This window comes from Amaranthus tricolor, chromosome 9 (genome assembly GCF_026212465.1).
Source record: "Amaranthus tricolor cultivar Red isolate AtriRed21 chromosome 9, ASM2621246v1, whole genome shotgun sequence".
Lineage (NCBI taxonomy): Eukaryota > Viridiplantae > Streptophyta > Magnoliopsida > Caryophyllales > Amaranthaceae > Amaranthus > Amaranthus tricolor.
In genome coordinates, this window is record NC_080055.1 from 24,365,465 (window position 1) to 24,388,103 (window position 22,639).

The 22,639-nt window shown below is 32.5% G+C and overlaps 2 protein-coding genes across 3 annotated transcripts; one reads left to right on the plus strand and one right to left on the minus strand.

Moving 5' to 3' along the window:
* The first annotated feature begins 5,603 nt into the window (after positions 1-5,603).
* Positions 5,604-9,074, plus strand: LOC130824427 (NAC domain-containing protein 17-like). The gene is made up of 5 exons (XM_057689427.1): positions 5,604-5,862; positions 6,653-7,203; positions 7,323-7,499; positions 7,632-8,256; positions 8,599-9,074. Exons 1-5 carry the CDS (start codon positions 5,700-5,702, stop codon positions 8,973-8,975), a joined length of 1,893 nt encoding a protein of 630 aa, XP_057545410.1. The 5' UTR covers positions 5,604-5,699; the 3' UTR covers positions 8,976-9,074.
* Positions 9,075-11,312: 2,238 nt separating this feature from the next.
* LOC130824428 (rab escort protein 1) lies at positions 11,313-21,950 on the minus strand. Of its 2 annotated transcripts, XM_057689428.1 has the most exons (9): positions 21,205-21,950; positions 16,303-16,425; positions 16,080-16,179; positions 15,239-15,277; positions 14,879-15,137; positions 14,728-14,803; positions 13,982-14,192; positions 12,130-12,210; positions 11,334-11,874 (listed from the first exon to the last, which is right to left on the minus strand). In XM_057689428.1, the coding sequence occupies exons 1-9, from the start codon at positions 21,894-21,896 to the stop codon at positions 11,785-11,787; spliced, it is 1,671 nt and encodes a 556-aa protein (XP_057545411.1). In that variant the 5' UTR covers positions 21,897-21,950; the 3' UTR covers positions 11,334-11,784. The 2 variants fall into 2 exon arrangements, with proteins under 2 accessions (XP_057545412.1, XP_057545411.1); XM_057689429.1 differs by lacking the exon at positions 12,130-12,210 and having other exon boundaries at positions 11,313-11,874; positions 21,205-21,939.
* Between the last annotated feature and the right edge of the window lie 689 nt (positions 21,951-22,639).

Consider the following 22,639-nt stretch of genomic DNA (forward strand, 5'->3'; position numbering starts at 1 on the left):
AAAGGATTCAAATAAAATTATGGGACTTAACTAAGTATGTTGCTCAACATAATAAGTATACTCCAAATATATTAAAATCATCACAAGTATTAGTCTAACAACTCTAACTTGGAAAAATTAAGTGCATGTTAGAAATCCAAAATTATTATTGATTTTTGGATGAATGCAATATGTTTAGTTGAAGAGTTGGAGTTGAGACTTGAAGGGCAAGGACCCGAAGTTAGAACCGCTTCTAAGAACGCGTAGGAACTTACGGAATAATTATATAGGCTTGGAATCGAGGTATGTCACATGGGGTGATTTTTAAAGGATTTAAAAACAAGTTGGGAAAGTTTGTGTATAAACTTTTTTTTAAAAAAAAATAATAAAATTCCCAAAGAGAAGTTCTTAAATCTTGAAAAATGATGTCAAAATGATAAATTTGAGTATGGAATAATTTATTACATGTATTATTATTGTGGGCATCATGCATGTTGATTTTATAAATTATTGTATGTTTAAAGGCATGTTTAACACTACTTTGTGAAAGTTATTGTGATGGAAATGATTATATGAATTTGAAAATATTTGAAATTCATTTTAAAAGAAATTTCCAGTAGCTATATGTTAAGAAAATTTCTTGGATACTTTTTGTTGAGATTATTCGTTAAATTGATATTTTAATGGATTTTAAGGTGTTAAATACTCTTATTATAAAACATGGTATTAGATGAACTCTTCATCATCAAAAATAATTAATAAAAACATATTATAATGTCTCCAACAAGATTTGGCCAAAATATATTTAGTTTGGAATTTTTTTATTATTTTTTGAATAATCGTTAAATTGTTTAACGGTAAATTGTAAAATAGTAAAATATAAAATAATTACCAAACAAAGACATATGGACTTGACATTTTTATCACATACTCATATGGACAGTAGGTAAAATTGGTAAAAGTTTGGGAAGGTTTCGTTGACATTTACGGACCTTAATAATTTTTACTCGGTTATTAATAATCGGTAAGTTTGAAAACGCTAAAATATAAAATAAATACTAAATGACGTCTTTTGGACATGAAAATTTTATGAGACACTTATATAAATAGTAGATACATGTTCAAAAATTTATATGGATTTTCGTGACCATATATGGACTTAAATAAATTTTATTCGGTTTATTGGTAAAATAACAATATTAATTATTAAAAATACCCCACATGATTTTTAATGGTTATTTAAAATTTTATACCCCTTAAAATAGCTTCTGGAATATCATATAATTTTTATAATATTTTATTCGGACTAAAATAATTTTAAACCTATTTTATTCGATTTATCGATAAAATATCTATACAAAATAATAAAACATCATTCATGAGTTTTATAAGTTCAAATAGCCTAATAAACATATTATATGACTTCTGGAACTTTGGTATAATTTTATAAAACAAATTATTAATTATTTACTAATTTATCAAATTAATAGACAATGTTTATTTATTAAAAAGTGTAATATTGTTAATTAAATTTGGGTAAAAATAGACCTATATAAAAAAATTTATAATTGTATTAATAACCTACTGCCTCATAGTATAAATTAAGTTTAAATTAGATGGTTTATAAATTTTACGGATTTAAGACACCATTTAAATAACGGTAAATACCCAAATTGTCGAAAGTAATTGTAAGATCGTTATAAATTCGCATAACCAATTATAATCTGATGGGACAACCTTAAATTCATTTTAAATAAGGTATTCTAATGACTTGATTAATTTGGGCCTTGTTGGAGAATTAATATGTACTTTGTAAATCAATTATCGATTTTATTACCGGCAAAACTATCTCGTATTTAAGAAAATAGTGTTTTATGAAATCTTCTGTCGTTATGATTTTATAGACTTATGAATCATATTCTAGTTATTTTGAATGAATTTCAAAACCCTTTTAAGTTATATTTACTTTAAGAAGGATTGAAACGAAACATTTTAGTGGTTTCCTTAAAAAAAAATCGTATTGAACTTTAATTACTTTTTGTTACGATGCATTTCCATACATGCTAGTGATGCCCCAATATAATACAAAGGTTATGTTTAATGATATGATTATGCTAAGCATGTTTTACCCATGTGGGAAATATTATAATTTGATTTTGCTAAGTCGCAAATAAAGTATGTTTTGCTATGTGCAAATAAAAGATGTTTATCATATTGAAAAAGTTAATATTTTTGACTTTCAAATGCTATTAAAATTACAAGATATATATTATGTACAAAAAAATGTTTTAGCCTAAATGGCGGGTACATATGCCACAGCAAATGTTGTGTGCATAATTAAACGGTTCACTAATGCTGAGCGCGTATTGTTCACAATACCATTGTGTTACACTTGTCGGACATGTCGTGGACGGTAGACCGACTACCAAACGAGTCACAGAATGACTCACAGAGTACCCATGTAAACTTATGATATGAGTTTGAAATTGATTTGGATCTATTGAGATCTTATGATTTATGATGAAAAATGAGAATTTGAAATGACTATAGAGCCATTGAACTGAATTTGAATCATAATATGATTTATCAAATGAAAAAGCATATTTCAAAATGAATTTACGCAAAAAAAAAAAAGATTCTAATAATTTGTTTGACGGACACCAGTGTGTTTATACTCAGCCTTTTTGCTGATACTATGCTTTGTATGTTTTTCCAATGGTTTTGTTTTTAGAGTAAACCCCTATGGCACCTCGACGGAGAATGGATATGCGAGGGGAAGTTGAACCCGAGTTGGAGTATGACTCCCCTTTTGTTTAGATCTCTTTATTGTATTTGAGAGACTATTAGTTTAGATTTAGACTAATTTAAGGATGTAATTTGAACTTTGGACTTATTTCGATTTGGTTGTAATTTTCCTATATTTTGGACAGTTAAGACTTCCGTTATGTTGCTTGGATATTGGTTTGACCTTTAAGTAACCTCTTAATTGTGTTGGCAAAAGTAAGCTTCCGCTTGATTAATACTAAATTCCAGTTAGTGTTTGCCTTCATAATTCGAGGCGGTTACACCGGGCCTTCTCGCTAAGAATAAGAGCGGGTAGCAGCAAAAAAATTAGGTCCGCAATGCTAAACGGACTTTTGAAAATTTGAGCCAGCAGAAAATCTTTTATAAGCATGTCCGGTCTGCTACCCGCCCATGAACACCTTAAAGTAGGAGTATTCAAAAATATCTTATCTAGAATATCCAGTATCCGATTGTAAAAACCGGATAAATTATTCGTTTTATGAAAATCGGATATTTCGTATAGGGTATGAGGTATCCGACTTTTGAGCCGGATCCGGATCGGGATATTGGCAAAAACGGATATCCAAATCTCTGGTTTCCTTTTTAAAAGAACTTTAAATTTTTAAAAATATATAAATATTTTTAATATATTTTTTATTTTGGTTGTTAAATTTACAAATATGTGAAATACAATTATCAATTACAACTAAGGTGTATAACTAATTTGTTGGTAATTAATTTAGATTTTTGAAAATTCAACCATATTTCCCAAATAATTTGTATTCAAAGTTTAAAAAGTAAGCTTGATGAAAGAAAGCAAAGTAAGCTTAAATATTTATTTAGAAAAAATGTAAAATTGTTCTAAAAAAATTGAAAATCGGATATCCGGTATCTGATCCTGATTAAACTGGATATCTGATTTTTCGGATGGAAACCAAATAGTGATTTTCACTATAAAAAAATAGGATACCCGGATCGATTTGACATCTATTTTTAAACATCAGTACCTTAAAAGTATGTTCAATTGATTGAATTTAAAGAAGAAGAAAAGGTCAGATTTTGTTTCATTGTTTGAAATTATATTATTCATATATATTAGAAATAAAATGAAAATTATTATTAATTTGAAAGACTACATAAAACATACAAAATGCAACTCAGTAAAATATTTTTTGGAACACTTCATATTAATAATCTAATCTTTTACCCATCTGCTGTAAATAACTCAATTTTAAAATTATTTATAATAATCCAACATTTTTTCTTAATTTACTATTAGCATAATATTTTATTTTATAATAATTCAACTTTTACTCTTAGTTTGCTATCACCATATTCTATTAGGGAAAAAAATAATCTATTAAAAAATATTCCAAAGTTAAAATTATTTACGACAAATAGGTGAATAGTTGGATTATAATTTCAAATTTTTCTAATTTTTTTTATAAGAATGTAACTAAAATTTGAGTTGATTATGAAATGTGAACTCATTCTTTGACCATACAAAACCACATTATTATAACCAATTACACTTGACCAACAAAAATATAAAGAACCTTCTAGGAAGGTGACTCTATGAGTACTTTGACCAAAATCCATAACTACTTACTACTTGAGCCAATAATTTTGGAATCGTGCACAAACCCAACATATCTACTTCTTATTAATCTCCAAGTCTAACTCGTTTTTAGGGATTTAATGTTCATTATATTTACTATATTTTTATATTTATGTATTTTATATTATATATTATATTATTTTTAAAGTAAAAAATAATCATATAAATGTTTATTTGAAGTATATTTTTTTCTTATTTCGTATCTTATTAACTATTACACATATTTCTTATTAACTATTCCTATTTACATATATTTCTTTAGGAAGTACAATAGTCTTTTTTTAAAAAAAATTATTTTGTATTTTTTTACAAGACTACTTTAGGAAGTAATTATGGCAACTAAAAAAAAATGAACAAAGTATACTTAAACTTTTTTAGATAACTTGACATATTAAGAAGTAATCTAATGGAAAGTGAGAGATAAATTAAAGGTGAAAGAGAGAAGAAGAAAAATTTATTAAAAATAATTTTACCTCTTCTACAGGAGTGAAAGAAGCGGTGAAACTCATCTATTTACTACCCAAAATAAATAAAAGTTAAAATAAGAGATACCCACAAGAAAAACAAGTGAAAAAGGTGAAACTCTTTTTATTTTTTTTGTCTCCAGTTTAATCGACCACTAGACATGTTCTTATACTTATAAATAGTGGCGAAGCCGTACAAGGCTCTCATTTTTACTTTCACGGTTTATTTTTGTTGCTAATTTTTTCTTTTTTTTTTCGTCTTCAGTTTAATCGACCACTAAACATGCTCTTATACTTATTATAAATAGTTGCGAAGCCGCACGGGGCTCTCATAACTTACTTTCACGATTTATTTTTATCGCTAATTTTTTAAATTAGATACTAGTATACTACTAATATTACTATCATATTTTTCCAGCCTATTAACTTTATTATTTGACTTTACCCTTGCTCACAAACTTTTAATGTGTTTCTTCATTTTATTTATTTTTTAATATAAAATACGAGATAGATATGCTAATTTGGGTTATTGGACCAATTTCAAGTTAGATGTTTCGAGTCAGTTCAAAATTGATCTTGTGTACGCATTGATTTTATATAATTTTAAATTCATTTTGAAATCGGTTTAATCGAATTCAGTTACAAGGTCGAGTAAATATTAGGTCGTCACTCGTCGGATCTGTTATCAACACTTACAACCAAGACAATCATAAGGATATTACAGTAAATTCAGTATTTAGCGTCAAAATTTTCCACAAAATAAATTTATATAAAGCGCGATTACCAGTCAATCGAATTCGTGTTGAAGAAGCCAGTTTTGGCTCTCATTCTCTTTGCAACTAGTAATCTCTCCAATGGCGTCCGATTTCGTCGGTTGGCCTCCTGGCTTCCGATTTCATCCTACTGATGAAGAACTCATCCTTTACTACCTTAAACGCAAGATTTCTCGTCGTAAATTGAAGCTTGATATTATTGCTGATGTTGATGTTTACAAGTGTGAACCTGATGATTTGCCTGGTATGAATTATTTTTACTTTGTTAGAATGATTTTTTAATGTTTTGATGACTACTGTATTTTGCATAGGGTTCTTGTTTTTATTTTTTTGATTAATTAAGGTTGCGTATTTGATTTGGTGACCTTTTTAGGGTTTGTATGATTTGATAATCACCTTTATAAAAATTGATTCGATGATATGATCGTCATTGTTTCTTTGTAGAATTTGTGTGGATTCATTCTTTTGTTGTTGACTTCAAAATCGATCCGGTTCTTTGGTGAAGTATTGATTGATTCTTAATGATTTACTTAAAGTTTTGTCGGAATGTTGATTTGTTGTATTGATTTTTGGTTGTTGTTATGGTTTTGCAGGGACCTTGACTTCTTTTGATGGGGTTCTAATCTCTTAGAGTATAATTTGTAAACTGTCCAAGTATTTCTTTTAGGGTTTTAGTTTTTGTGATCAAGGAACTCGATCGTCTTTCAAACTCTGTTCTATTTAGGGTTATATTTTAGCACCGCTTTAATGGTATAACTTAGTTGGTATACTTCATATCTAAGGGTATGTTTAATTTGTGTCATGGTTTTATTTCAAAGGTTATGTTAAATTTTGGGTTTCTATTAGCATTCTAAGTGGTGTCCTTTGTAGTTTTTACACAAGCTGTGTATTTCGACTGTGCAGAAACTCTTTGTTCCTGGTTTATAGATGATGTTCATTCTTTTCTGTGACCAAATGTTATGATTTTATTTTTTCTGTATCTGATTTATAGATGATCGCTCATATTGATTGGTGTGCTATCCTTTTGGGTGCAGGTTTATCTCTTTTGAAAAATGGAGATCGACAGTGGTTCTTTTTCAGCCCCAGGGACAGGAAGTATCCAAATGGGTTGAGGGCAAACAGGGCTACCAGACAAGGGTACTGGAAAGCAACCGGAAAAGACAGAACTATTTCTTGCAACTCGAGGAATGTTGGTATTAAGAAGACTTTAGTTTTTTACAAGGGTCGTGCTCCTTCTGGTCAGCGTACAGATTGGGTGATGCATGAATATATCCTGGAGGAAGATGAGCTTAAGAGGTGTCAAAATGTTGTTGATTATTATGTCATCTACAAGCTTTTCAAGAAGAGTGGTCCAGGTCCTAAAAATGGCGAGCAGTATGGAGCTCTCTTTAAGGAGGAAGATTGGCTTGAAGATGATTGCCTTAATGCTCCTCAACAGTTGGTCGAGATTTCTCCCTCTGATAGGTGTACGAATGTCCAAGTAGACCGTATGGTGAGTGATACCGGCAAGATTATAAATCACCACCCCACTGGGCCTGCACCATCTCCCGCTATTGTTGATGACTTTGAACAAGTACTCTCTGAGGTTAGTTATGTTTTGAATTGTCACTTCTGAGGTGTTTGTTTCCTGTAAGCATATTCCTGTTTTATAAAATCTTAACCTTATTGTACTGCATTAAATTTTGCATTTTCTGATTATTGCAGTTTCTTGGTGAAGAAGAAAATCAGAGTACAGTGGTTGATGTTTCTCCTCCTGGTAGTTGTAGGAATGCCCAAGTAGACCGTTCAGTGAGTGATACCGGTAGGATTATGAATAACCTTCCCAGTGGGCCTGCACCATCTCCGGTTATTGCTGTAGACTTTGAGCTAGCACTCTCCGAGGTTAGTTGTGTTTTGAATTGTCACTTCTGAGGTGTTTGTTTTTGTAAACATATTCCTGTTTTGGGAAATCTCAATCTTACTGCGCTGCATTAAATTCTGCATCTTCTGACTATATTTTTGTCTCTGTTGCAGTTTATTGGTGAAGAAAAAAATCAGAGCACGGTAACTAATCCGTCTTTTGGAACCAATAGACTCGTGCTGGAGGGTGATTATATTGAAATGGATGATCTTCTTGGTCCTGAGCCTGTCCAAGGCTCGAGTACCTGTCCTTCACAGCCAATTGGTGGTGAATTGTCTTTCCCTCTGGATTCTCAGTTAGGAGTCGAAGATGGGTTGAGCAATTTTGATTTGTTTTACGATACTGAGGCCATGCTTTGTAATTTGGCACCTAATGATGAACCACAGCCTCCAGCTCAGTATTCAAGGTCACAGGAAAGTGAGTCAATCCACCAACGTGACTTTGGAGTGACTTCATATCCTAGTACTCAGGAAGGTGGACCCACTAACCTAGTTGACTTTGGAGGTTATTCATACACCATGTTTCAAGATGATGAATTGGTGCACCAAGTAAACTCTGAGATGCATTCATACCTCAGGTCAGATGAAGGTGGATTAGCCAACAAAGTAGACTTTGGAATGCAATCATATGAGGAAGGCATCAGTTCAGACGGGGGCGAGATGTGGACTTATGCAGCAAATCCTTGTCTCACCAACTTCTCAGAGACACAGAAAGGCTTTGCATCCCTACCATCCTCAGGTACTTACTTGCAGTTCCCATGCTGACACTTCACCCTGGCTGAATGAAGCAATTTTTTTTAACCGAGATGCATTTTTTGAGCAGATAGCTTTTAGAAACTATTGATCTGCTGTGCGTATAGATTGATTAGCTTCCTCGTTTTAGAACATATATAATTTTCTTTTGTCCCTCGAATTTTTTCCTACAATAAGACCTTTCACCAGAGGTGGTAGAGGAAGATTGAGGGTGTTTTTAATGATTCTATGTGAAGGAGCAGCTTTTCCTTGGTCGGCTTGGAAAGCTCTTCGATATAAACTGCAGCCTCGAAACTTTTGCTAATATTAGAGTTCTGGGCATGTTCAGGTGTCACACACAACGCAAGTATCTCTACGAAATCAAATCAAAAACAAGTGGTTGATAGCTCTCAACCTTGGTCATCGACTTTGTGGTCGTTTGTGGATTCCATACCTGCTGCCCCTGCATCAGCTGCTGAGAGTGCTTTGTTGAACAAGGCAATTCAGAGAATGTCAAGTTTCAGTAGGTTACGGCTAAATTCTAAAAGTACCATCTCTGCTGGTGTAGGTAGTGCTACCAAGTCTTCTTCTAGTGCAGGTGTAGGATCCAGGATAAAGGGATACTTCTTTTTTTCATTTTTGGCTGCTTTATTTGCTATTGTATGTGTTTTTATTGGTATAAATGCCAATGTTTATGGAAAATTACATTGGCGCATGAATTTATGACTGCATTTCCTTCATGGTTTAGTGTACTGAGGGAAGAACCAATGGTAGTAAATATGTCAATTTTCAGTGTTATTATATATCAACACCAAAATTTACTCACTGGAATTTGCTTGTATAGTTTATTGCCTTGGCATTTAAATGTGTTTAATGCATGCCACTTGTGTTATCTGAAAAGGTAGTGTGGGTTCGGATAAAAAGTTTGAACCCGAACCTCAACTGGTCATGACTGGTTTCGGTTCAGTCCCAATTTGTGTAAGATTCATGACCGGGTTAAGGTTTGATTTGGTGCCACATAATTTGGTCAATTTTGATATTTTTTTACATTTACAATAATAACAAGTAATTAAAATAATTGTAAAAATATTAATAAATGTTCTAATGTATTAATGTAGGCAATGAACATAATTACAAATGTTCTACTTTTTCTACAAAGTTAAAAATAGTGTATAATTAAGGTGTATTTCAAAGAAAATGTAATTACAAATGACTGTAAATGTTCTACTTACATCTATATTATAAGAAAAAAATTAGTAAAACATTAATGCATTAATATCGAGTATAAAGGGGAGTTGATTTAGACTTGGTAAACATACTAAGCTGTCTATTTTGAAAGTTGTCTGTTTAGAGTTGTTTGTTTGTCTTCATTTTGGTAATTTAATCAATGTATTTGTGTTCATAAACATCGACGGGTGATTATCACCCATCATCATTACTTGTGTTCTTCCGGTTTATTCCCAATCCTTGCAAACACTAATTCTTAAATGAGACAGTCTCAGGTGAAACCATTTCTATTGGGCTGGTTTAATATACACTTTTTGTCTTATAATGATCACTTATAACGTTAAAGTGATCACTTATAATTTTATATAATTATTTTTTATAGTTTTTAGAGTGATTATTTATAACCTTTAAACGATCAATTACGATCTTAAAATAATTAAAGAAATAGGCTAATATATAGGTATGTCTCATAGTGAGATGATCTCATGCAAGACCAGCTATCTTCCAAATGCATATCCGGATTGTATTTGGAGCATGTCAAGATCTCTTTTCTTTTGAAACTCATTACATGCACTAAAAGCAAATTTTGTAGTAATAGTAAAGGTTAGAATAGTAAAGATATCCTTTGCAATTTTGACCAAATTAGGAATTTTAGCGCTTTTTATTTGATCATTTAAGAATTTTTATAATCTTATGGGAATTTAAATTGATAACACAAATAAGCATCCAACTCCATTGATTGAAGGTGGAGCTAGAAGAAAAGGTTATAAAATTATTTGGACTATTGATAATATTAGCATTAAGCATCCACTTCCATGGATTGATGTTACATTGATGGCACATATGTTCGTACTTTTGAAGGTGGGTACTGGTTAGTGATTTGAGGTCCCCCAATCAGACATTAGTAGTTTATATTCATAAATTTTTTTACAAAATTCAATATAATCATTCACCCATCCGCAATATATATAGGTAGATATAAAAAAACATAAAATATAACTACTTACACAAACTTTCAACCTTAAAAAATAAATCAATAATACAAGCATCACCATAAATATAAGGAATCTTTTGAAAGTATAGTAGCTACTTATTCATCATACTTAAGGGCGTATTCTTTTACACATCAATATTAAAATTACTTCATCTGATTTAAATTAGTTGCTATACATTTTATTTTCACGTAATCCAATGCATCCTTTTTATTATTAATATGTTTAGTTGTGTATATTTAAAAATTATAGAAGATTATATTATAAAAGTATGTTTTGAGATAAATCAAATAAAATTCAACATTACTATATTTTTTCTTATCAAAAAATAAAAAATAAAATAATATTGATTCACGAATACTAGTAATTACTATTCGTGTATAATGACTTTTGAACCTAAGGTATTATTAGTAATTTCATCATGTAGCATTCTTATGCATTCTAAAAAATTTGAGAACTAAAATACTTGGTCTTCATTGGCATATTAATTATGACTATAGGATAATAGATAATATTTTCTAAAAGGCAACTCAACTTCTAAATGAATATTTTTTGTCATTTATATTTTTCCTCCCTCCTTGTGCACTTAATTGTCTTTCCAATATGATCTAATAAAGGTAATACAAGCTTTATACCTTCTTGATCAGACAAATTAAGTTCTTACACAACACATTTACATCTAACATGTAAAACTCACATATTTTAAATCTTAGTAGGTGAGATAAAAAAAAAATTGTAAATGAATTTGATAGAAAATTGTATAAATTATTACCAAAAGATAAAATAGTGCAAATGAAATAACTCTTCATAGAAAGTAAATGTAAATGGGACAAATGCCGTATAATTTAATTGGTTTTTTTTGGGTATAAGATAAGCCGAGAAAAAAAAAAATAGAAAAGAGATAGCGAAAACCAAATCCAAATTTCTCCCCATGAAAGTGATATATAGTCCATCTAAGAAAAGACTATCTCAAATTGCATATATTTTTGACAACCCAAGAACCAATTTTATAACTAAACAAACTTTCGTCAATGTATTTATTTATTTCTTTTGATAAAAATCAATGTATTTTACCACTTTGCTGAGAGATTAAAACAATAATTCATGTTTCCAATCCACTTTAAAAATTAAAAAATCCCAAAGTTTAGATTTTTGAAAAAGTACCAAAAAAATACTCTCAAAATTATGGTGAAATACATAACAAAAATAGCAAACATCTATTCTTGAATAACTATTCTAGTGACTCAAAGCCCATGCCAATTCTTTAGTCAAGTAGCTTTTACCACTTTGCTACATTTTCTCATATTATTTCACCACTATTCAGGCACGTCTTCTGCAGCGTCAGGTTCATCAGTAGAAGCTATCTCCGGAAAAAATTCATCGCCAGGAAACATTTGTCGATACATCTGCAGGTAACATTATCAACCAAACAAGTTAGTGCAAAAACAAAAGAATGCTTCCCCGGCACCAATTCTCTCAAGTGGAAGCGCCAATAAGGCACACATCTTAGAACATCATAAATTCGGTGCAGTTACAAAGTTTTACACATACTGCCGCAATCAAATAAGGGCCAAACAGGTCTAGCAACAACGAAAAGAAAATGTATCTTCTATACTAATTATATGCTTAAGAATCCATCTTTTGTAAACGAGTAGATCTACCTTCTCGGTAGTATCAATGAGGTTACTATAGCTCAAGTTTCCATCAGGTGAGGGGCTGATGCTGATAGTATGAACTGATTCCTGAAATGAAGCAATAAAGCTAACTGTTTTATTATATGATGGGGAAAGTAAAGTAGACAACAAAAAAGGACGAACTGTCAGCTACTACACGAAAAGCTAACGAGAAGAACAACATATCCACAAGCCACCCCAGTAAAACCCCAGAAAAGGAATATCTTTATCACTTACAGGGGACTCTTCCAAGAAAGAGTTCTAATCGAAAATTTGAACATACCGAGTGCTAATTATTGTAAGCGTAGCACCACTACATTCATTTCTCCTTTGAAATGCCAAGGGTATTTCTGACAAATAAAATGTCTTGGTGCAAAAGGGCAATATCTTTAACTTGCTAGGTAACCATTAATTTCTTAGCTGCAAAAAGGATGAGGCACCCTTAGAGCGTTAAAGGTAAGAAAGAAAACTAATCCCATACAGTGGTCAAGTAATGTGGAAGTCCTGGATGAACATCATATGTCGAAGACTAGAATAAACGTTGTCAAAAGATTCATTGTAAATAAGGGTCAAATAAGAAGTCTAGTTCAAGAATCCGAGAAAAAGGTAAAAGAGGGAAAGTATATTGTCAAAGGTCATCAAAGGCATCATCCATATGCAGATAAGATTAAGTTCAAGTACTTAAAGAAATCAAATGAAAGTCCAAATGCCGAGATAAATGATGAACAAAAACCAAGTAATTACAATGCAGATTAAAAAGTTAATCTTGGCTAAATATGCCAATCTACAAGAGAGAAAATTGCATCCAAGAAGAAATTACTATGGTCATTGACGTCAAGCTGTAAAAAGTCCTCATTATGCTCATTACGTGGATGATTACGGGATTAAAGAGGAGAGTTGACACTCTCTTAATTCAGTATCAAGTCATTGCAATGATAAACTTCTCCCTCAATTTTACATAATCACATGCAGTCTTCTCCAGCTAGCAATCTGATGATGCAGGTTATTAAGATCATCCCCTCTTACCGATTTCTCAAATCTCCCCTCTCCTTCCATTCCTTCTCATGGCCCTTTGTTTATTTTATTTGTAAAGGGATCACCATTGCAACTTGCGAGCCTCCGCAGGACTTTAAAAACCATTTTCCTCCAACTTTTCTCATGTAATCGCTATTGTGTAATATCTACCCTTTCGGAGACAGCTCGTCTAATCTAATGTTTGACTACTAACAGTAGCCTTAGCTAGTTGTTGATTTTGATTTAGTATGAAGTTATTCACCAAAGCTTTCTTCATAAGACAGATACATTAAAATTTTCCTGTTATTTAAGTGTTAAAAGACATTGGCTAAGCAAGAAGTTGAAGATGAAACAAGAGGTGCGAGAACAAGAGAAAACTGTAAGAATTTTTTTTTTTTGGGGGGGGTTGGGGGGGGGGGGGGGAGGGAGAGAGTTGGTTTATGCCTGGATGTGATATGATTATCAAAGAAGAAATGATAGGAAATTTCAAAAGGATAAAAATTAAGGATTTAACCAAATGAGGTCTGAGCAACAATAAGCTACCAAGTAGATACAATAGAGTAAAAAAAACCAAATTTGGATCAGAAGTACAACAAAACACTAGTAGTACCATAGAGACTGAACTAGATATTGATCAGAAAGACACTTCTGCTAAAAAGGTTCACAAAAAAAAGCTTAAAAAGGAAGCTTTAGTTCTAAAGCAGAAAGAACCTACAGAAATTATGATCTGGTTGAGAGAAAGTGGGTTGGAAATCACAATTGTCACTTTTACTCTCTAGCCCTTTAGTTGGGATTGACAAGTGTAAGATAAAGGAAAAAGTCAAACCTCTGTTATTTCCTGGATAAACAAGGCAGTCCAGATGAATGCAGGATTTTGTTCTTCAGTAACACCACTCTGAGTCGCAGAATTGTCTTTAGGGTCTTCAGAAGGGTCCGTTTCAGAAATAGATTGCGTACATAAAACATTCATTGCAGCAGTTAGCAAATTCTTCCCTTTGCTGGCATCATCACATAAAGTGGAGAGATGAAAAACAAACCTGTAGACAAGAAGCACATGAGACATCTTGAAATTAGAGGAAGTGGAGTTTACATCTGAAAGAAATATAGCTTAAAAGTTGAATATATCAAAAAAGTAGAAGTACTTACGTACTATTATTTAAGCTATTAAAAAAAAATGTAGCATAATTACCAATTAATTGCACAATTATAGGGGCTATATCAAATACTTTCAGAGAACAAGACAATGCAAACCATCAACTATTACCCACGTATGAAGTAAACAATAGAGTGAAGAGTCCCAGATATTTTCTATGTTTGCCCAACTTTTCAAACAAACAGCAAGATATCCAGTTCATTTGTAGAGGGAAGGTAATTTTGACAGCATGATTACAAAAGGCTCATCCAAGAAACAAGGAGACCCGAGAATAGAAGTAAAGCATTGACTAATTAATACTGATTTCTAATCTAAAACGTCTATTGTAGAAAAGCTGTAGCAGGAGCTGATTCCCTAAATCATTAAAAACACACCAGACACACTAGACAAGCAAAGGTATTTTTGACTTTGAAACTTACATGCCAACAGGCCACACTGCTGAATTGCTGCATAGTTGGAGAGCTCTGACTGTTGTTACCTGCTCAGGGTACAAAGCTGAGGAAAAACAGTGAGACAATATTGTCCACTCAAACAATACATGAACACGAAAGAAAGGACATACAATCTTACATCTCGGGGGAAACACTATCAAAAGGTTAGAAGCATCTGATTGTGAGGCATCTGCCTTCAATGATGTCCTTGCAATGCAAATTCCCCTTGCCACCTTTTTCACATCTCTTATGATGGAATTCTGAGAGCCTCCTTGTTCGCCACCCAACCTAGACAAAGCCAAAGCTTCAGGAACTTCAAAATTGGGGTCGATAAGCAATTGCTGACTGAAGATATCCTGACCAGAAGCCAATCGCACACCTTTATATTTCCCACTACCCTGCAGTATTCAAACAACAGAAAGTGCAGTCCTATAATGAAGAATTTCCATTACAAACAGAGCAATTAGTTGCACAAACAAAACTGATCAAATATCCACACCTTATCTGCAAGCAAAGCTGTTACTGGCATTCGTAGTACCTGTAAGATCACAAATCAATTAGTAGCAGCCAAGCATGAAATTACTACCTTCATTAAAGAATGTATCAAATTCGTAACAGACAAAAACAAAGAAAATATCAACTTGGACAGAAATGACCTCAAAATTGGCTCTCACAGCATCAGAAAACACTGGACATAGAGTGAAAGGCCACTCAAATAGGGTCGGTTTTTGAAAAATTAGAAACATGAGGTCATATTAATCAGGATCAATGCCATTTAAGATAACCACGCACACTAATTAAATAAATTTACGAGTGTGAAAACACAATCAGCAGCAATCCTTGATTTGTCAGCTTATCATAGATGAGCAGCCTAGTTACTTTTGAACTTTTTTCATTAGTAACGTGAGCTTCCAATTATCCAACAAAATATGTGCTCACATATTGAACTTGAAAAATACTAATAATTCTAAACCATCACAACACATCCAGTCGCCTCTTAAGAAACTAGTGACAAAAGAAACAGGGGTGGAGGAAGATATCTAACCTTCTCCACACAGTTGAAACGAAAAATACAAATACGCTATTAATTCTTATCCCCAAGTATTGACAAAAAATTCCAATATGATGTATAAAGACCACTTTACTGTTTTCAGCAGATAAAAAAGCATAAAAGAAAAGGCAGCATCATTATAACATGGCACTACAGAATTCTGGCTGATCATAAACTCAATGCTAATGATAAAAAAAGAGTTGAGGCAAACATATGTAGCAGGTAAGTTGCGTTTAAAAAATGATCAAAGCAAGATGAGACTATCTAGTTAATACTCTCAAGCACCTACATATATGCATCCTTTGACAGCAGCACGACGGCAAAAAGCTTGTGGCAACTCTCCTTGGCCATACATAGGATATAACATAGCACCTGGTGCATTTGGGAATCTTAAACAAGATGAAGATAGTTCACGAGGCAGATAAACAAATTCAGCCTTAGTCATATTCAAACAGGGAAAAGAGGATAAGAGAGGCATTACATTGTACTCAGTAAATTTTAAAAACATTTACCTCCCCTTTGATGAATGATACAAAGCTAGACGACCAATACCATCCTTTGTCTTGAGCAAATCTTTACAGACTTCTAAATTTTCTTGGTCATATTCTGCAAGTGCTATGGCATACAGAATAATCCTAAGAGGAGATAAAAACAACAGTTTTAAGTACAACATATAGGCAGATGCCAAAGCACATCCAACTTTAAATCAACTTTAACCGAGAAAAATATCTCAAGAAACCTAGTCAATCTGCAATGAGTCAAAACCTCAAAAAACTAAGCACGTCTAATAAGTGCGAATGCTATCAAGACTCAAGACCCGTTCGCTATAACTTATTCTGTTTCATTCATTTTGTTCAGCTCAATTCAATTACCTATTCAACACAACTTTTTTACACATGTTTTCACTATTCATTCACTTCAGTATTTAATCCAAAGGCCCTTAATGTCAAGATTTAGGAGATCAAGTTGTAAACATCATCACAAAAAATCATTACTTAAATTATTTAGATCCATCTGAAACATAAAGTGGGATGAAAAAGATCGAAAGTATAAATGATAACTAAAGTAAAGACATATATAGCAGCAAAAGCATTAAGAGCAATATATATTTACTAACAGATATACAGCTCAAAATTAACTGTTTGGAAATGGTATAAATGTATGGCCTGGTTAGACTGTGCTTTCAGGCTTCCTCACTCAAAATTCAAATTTGAATTATGAACATAATGAACAAAACAGGTTCTAGTACAAAAGCAAAGCCTAGATCAAGGAACTAATATTCAAAGCTCAACTTCGAATGTATATGACACGTATTTTTGACCTTTGGTGATACACTTTTAAATCAGTCATTGCTCTAAACACTATAAACGGTTACATTTCCTTGCAAACAAATATTAGCTACCTATATGTAGCGTAATGGGGTGTGGATCATACTTAGAGCATTGTATGAAGGGTCATGGTCATGTATGAAATGAACAACAGAGCTTGAGCTACAAGTCTTAGAAGACCAACTAGAATAAATCCTCAAAGCACAAAGAAATCTGTGAGAGTGGTTTGTAGCTTTGTGCTCCACTAGGTTGGCAATAGCGATTATACAAAGGAATCAAGGTTTAGTTTAATTCAAGTCTTCCTTGTTTTGTAGCTTGAGTTCTTCATTTATAGAATAAGCCAGGCATGCTTACAACTCCTATCATAGGCCTAACTACAAGACTCATTTATTCTTTAAGACTCCGCCTCTAATCACACAACGTTTGATGATGGAAAAGATTTAAAGATTGAATCATTATATGAGGTTGTATAAGAGTTGGATGAATGATGGAGACTTTAGAGGAGTTTGGGCTTGTAAAAAATAAGTAAAGATTCATAGAGAACTAGTGAATCTAGGGTTAGGGTTTTGGAGTTCGAGATCATGATATATGATGAATATGGTTGACGTTTGTAGTGTTTTGTGCAGGTGATGGCAACTTGGATGGTGTGGAAGTGGAATTTTTTGTGTGGAGTTAGGATAGGTTGACAAACTCAACTTGAATTCTGATACAGATACACTACGAAATCAAAGCTAATGTTTCCAAGAGCACAATAACTTTGCTAAAGGGTTATAAGCTTGGAGCCATGGACGACTTTCTTACTCACAATCCTAAAAGAGTAATATGTCCAAACACGAACATAATGTTCTCAAGGTTTTTTATCAAGAAATTCACCATCATATTCCATTCCACCGAATGAATACTAATAGTAAATCGGAATATCGCACAAGCATTGTCTAAAAAATCAGATAAATGCTGAAAAAATGGAAAAGCTAATTTCTTTAACCTAGACTGATTAGTCAAAATGATAATACTCCCTCCTATTCACCTTTCCTTATTAATTCAAGTCATTCTAAATGTCTCATTTCTATTTTGAGTATATTAACATTACCCATTTACCCTCACTAAAATTAATTTTTTCACGCCTTTACCCTTACTAACTCCACTTTATCCCTATTAAAATTCAAAAATATTACACAATTTCTCTTTCTTATGTGGTCCATTTAACAAGCAAAATATGGTAAAAAGTCAAATGGGACACTTTGGATTAAAGCAACAAACACAGTGAAAAGTCACATATGGACACCTAGCTAAAAGTTGGGGTTGGACGTGACATATGGTCTTATTGTTCATGTCCACTTGGAGTCATGGTCAACTTCTTATAGTTTCTTTCTCATAAATCTTTAAATGATATTTTCAGTCATTCCTGTTGTTGAGCATCCACATGAACATTTAATTTTCCAGAATTCTATTTTCCATGTATCCATGAGCAAATCTAGCCTTGAATCACTCATCTTGAGATTAAAGCAATAAACCAATCCTAATTTCAGTCGATTCGACTCAATCGTCCAGTTTGGCGCCACCGTGGATGTTTACGCCTATTCACACAATCACACGTTTTACCCTATGGGCTTGATAATCTTTATTTTTTATCATGAACTCGAACTGGCATTGGATATTTCTTAACTCGAATCCATCATGGTTTGGGCTTGAAAGTTCATCACTGGACGTACATAGGATTGGATGAATTTCCTAGCCGTTTTCCTTCCTTATGGGACCTCCAGTCTTAGGCTTGTATTTTTCTACATTTGTATGACATTTTCCCATTATAAAAGTCTATTGCTGCTAAATTCACTCTAAATAGCAAAAGTGCTTGTAATGTAAGAAAAGAAGCCTAGAGCAAGCTACGAACATCTATAAAGTAACACTAGCTTATCACAACAAAAACAAATCCAAAGCGGCAAAGCCATAATATCCAATAATCAACATTTTAAGCAGAAACTGTCAATAGAGATTCACTAGCAAACACTCTAATGCAAAATGATACTCCATCCATTCCTTTTAGTTCTATATTATAGAATATTCTAGGAGAGAAAAAAAATCAAACATAATTTTTGAGAGGTATATAGAATTTTGAAGTTAGAAGCTAGAAACTAGAATATATTTAGATTCCTCTTAATGTATAGTTTTTAAATATTTATTTTAATTGTTTTCTATAATAGTACTCATAGATATTGAGGTTCAAATATGGGTTTTGACATCTGAGAAAATCAAAACGAACAAACAAAAATGAAATAGATGGAGTGTCTTTTTTAAAGGTTCTCCAAGGTGTTGAGCTTATCCACGGCCATGTGCCAAGAAAACACTCTAATCTTAAAGGAGGCCTTAGATTTTCAAATCTTAATGGCTAGAGGAAATGAGGCGGATTATGAAGAGGTTGAGATAAACAAAATAAAAAATGTACAAGAGAACCTCAAAGAAGTGTCGCGATTCCAAATCCTAAAATATGGGTCTGAGGAGGCGTGAAAGCTTTTTAAAATGAAAAGAAGCTTAATGAGAGATTCAAAGTCTCTTTCAAGAGGGTCATGTCTAAAGCAGGAATTACATGTGACTTAGCCTTTGTCATTTGGGTAAAGGATGCAACATAGTCATTATGTCTAGTGGATGAGTTAAATAATCTAGGAAAAAGACCTTTAAGAGGTTGATGAGCAACCCAGTTATCCTCCCAAAATCTAACATTCTCTCTCAACCCTCACTGGTGCATAATTCGTTACAATAACATGGAAGAAAATCAACGTCTCTTTCTCCACAACAAGTTTGCCTGGACCATGTGGATGAGATTATTTAGCGCAAAAATTAAGATTTCTTTCGAACGAGATTCTTTGGTTTTGGTACTAAGGGTCACCTTAATAATTCTTTGGATATTTGTTTCCTCGCCATTCTTAGGTCCATTTGGATGGGAAGAAATAGTAGAATATTAGGGATAGAGCTCTTTCTTTAGATGTTTGGGAGAGAGCTAAGTTCCTTAGACACATTTTAAGCTAGATCCAATGGATTGTTCCCATATTTTCCACTTGATGATCTTTGTAGTAATGAATGGAGAATCATAATGTGATTTTCTCATTCTTTTATTGGATTCCTCACTATAGTTATTAAAATAGCGATTTTGATCTACCATTCTACGATTTGATGATCCAAAAAACAGTGAACGATTGAGATCATAGGTATAATCATAGTATTGGTAGAATCTTACGATTCTAACTAAAACAAATTTTCGAGATGTAGAATCATAACACAATTTCACGATTCTACGATCCAATGATCCGATCCAATATATTTAGTCTCAACTATTACTAATTTTTGGTATCAACTAACTCTAATAATTTCTTTTACATACACTTAAAAAATAACTCAAACAGCACTTGAATTCACAAGTTTAAATTCTGAAATGAATAATTAATACTAGGCACTAAATATTTTAGCATATACTCCCTCCGTCCCGATGAGAAAGCACCCATTTTGTTTTGGGTAAAATTTAGTGGAAAGTGAAAATTGGTTGACCATTTTGTTTTGGGTAAAATTTAGTGGAAAGTGAAAATTGGTTGGTGAATAAGACAAAAACAAGTGGATGATAGGAACGAGCGGTTATGATGGAGAGAGAAAATAAGTTTGTAGACGAGATTTAAAGAAATAAAGTGGGGTCATCGCCATAAAAAGGAAAGGGTGCAAAATGAGTGGAACAACCTAAAATAGAAAGGGGTGCAAATTGAGAGGCATGGAGGGAATATAAGTTTACTTGTAGGATCAAACGATTCTACGATTCGATCCTACCGATTTGATTGTATATCTTTAAACGATTCCAAGTAGAATCTCGATTCTAATTGCTTTGACCTCACCCTTATCCTTGTATGTTGCTCTTCGTTTAACAATAAATTTATCCTTATCAAAAAAGGGGGAGAGGATGGAGTTGCTATCATCTATTCACAGAGTAATGATTTCAATTAAACTGAATTTTATCACACAAGTGACAAGCAATAATCATAACTCTATCTACATTCATCACAAACAAATAAATTGAAGGAATTAGGATATAAATGTATGAAGTACCGTTTAAATTTAGGAGGCAATTTCTTGTCCAAAAAATCAACAAAAGGAGACTCTAAATCTTCATCTGAAATAACATCAGCTGCTTGTCCACTCAAATAATCTCTAACAAGCTTAAAAAAAAGACCCAACTTAGTCTTCTCAGTCAATTTCAAATTCCCAACTGCGAAAACGGCATTTCTATCATCTGGTACATTCGAGAATGTGGAACTCTCAGCATCATAAAACAACACGGCATCAACACTCTTAAACTCCATATAATGACTAACACCAGATTTAAGCAACAAATCAATCGCTGAATCAGCGCAGAATAAAACCCTAGGTCCCGAAACATCGAAGCAAAATCTCTGAGCTAGAGCCTCCAATTCGTTAGGTAAAGGAGAGATCTCGATCCCCGAGTATAAAGAACGAGAAGTTAGAGAAAGTACATCGAATTCTTCGGAAATGGTAGAAGATAGAAAAGGTCGAGAAGGAGGAGAGAGAATGAATGAGGAAAGGTTGGGAGGAGAGAGAGAGGAAAAATGGGAGCCATAGAAAGGGTTAGGATCGAGATGAAGGACAGATTTTCCGGCGGTTGAAGCGGCGGCGGCGATGATTGATTGGGGCAATCCGGTGCCGATTACGATCAGGTCAAAATTAGTTGGGTCTACAGGTGGGAATTCCGGTGGCGGAGATGGAGAGGATTCCGACGCCATTGTTGATGTTTTTGGAGTGACAAAATTGAAGATGAGAGATTACTTGGTTGGTTAATGTAGTCAAACAACCAACTACATACCTTATATTTGACTAGGCAATTTAATATGTTATATTGATTAATTATATATTGAAATATACAAATTTAAAAATCATAAAAAGTTAATATTATAAAAGTATGTAACTAAACGATTCAAACAAAATTCACTTGATTATATTTTTTCTTACACATTAGTCGCAATTTATAAAATAAGTTTAAACGATAAATAGAGTTTATAACTATAATATGGCAAGTATTTTAGAACTGGAAGTATGTTAGCTATCGGTTAATCTAGTGGTTGATAACTTTTTGTTATTTGATACACCGCCTACTCAAAAGATTGTTTATCTCTTACTACTACGGACTTACGCGTAGGAGCTTCTTATGCTACCCCAAATTAAAAAATAGATGACTAAAAATAGAAAAACTCTCTTGTTTAACCGTTCTAATTAGTTGTTATTATCTACTAAATTTATATTAGATTTTGCTGTAAAATTAAGTTGTTTGTTTATAAAAATTAAAGTGAGTTAGTTAATTTTTTAACTTTTATTATTAGATAGTTTTTGACAAAAAATTATTTAGTTTTCAAAAATATTTTTTATTTAATAGTTTCAACCATTTTTCCAACACATTTATATTATTTACTAAACAAAAACAATAATATATTTAAAAAAGTCTCACCAAAAATCTAGTCTAGTCCGTAGT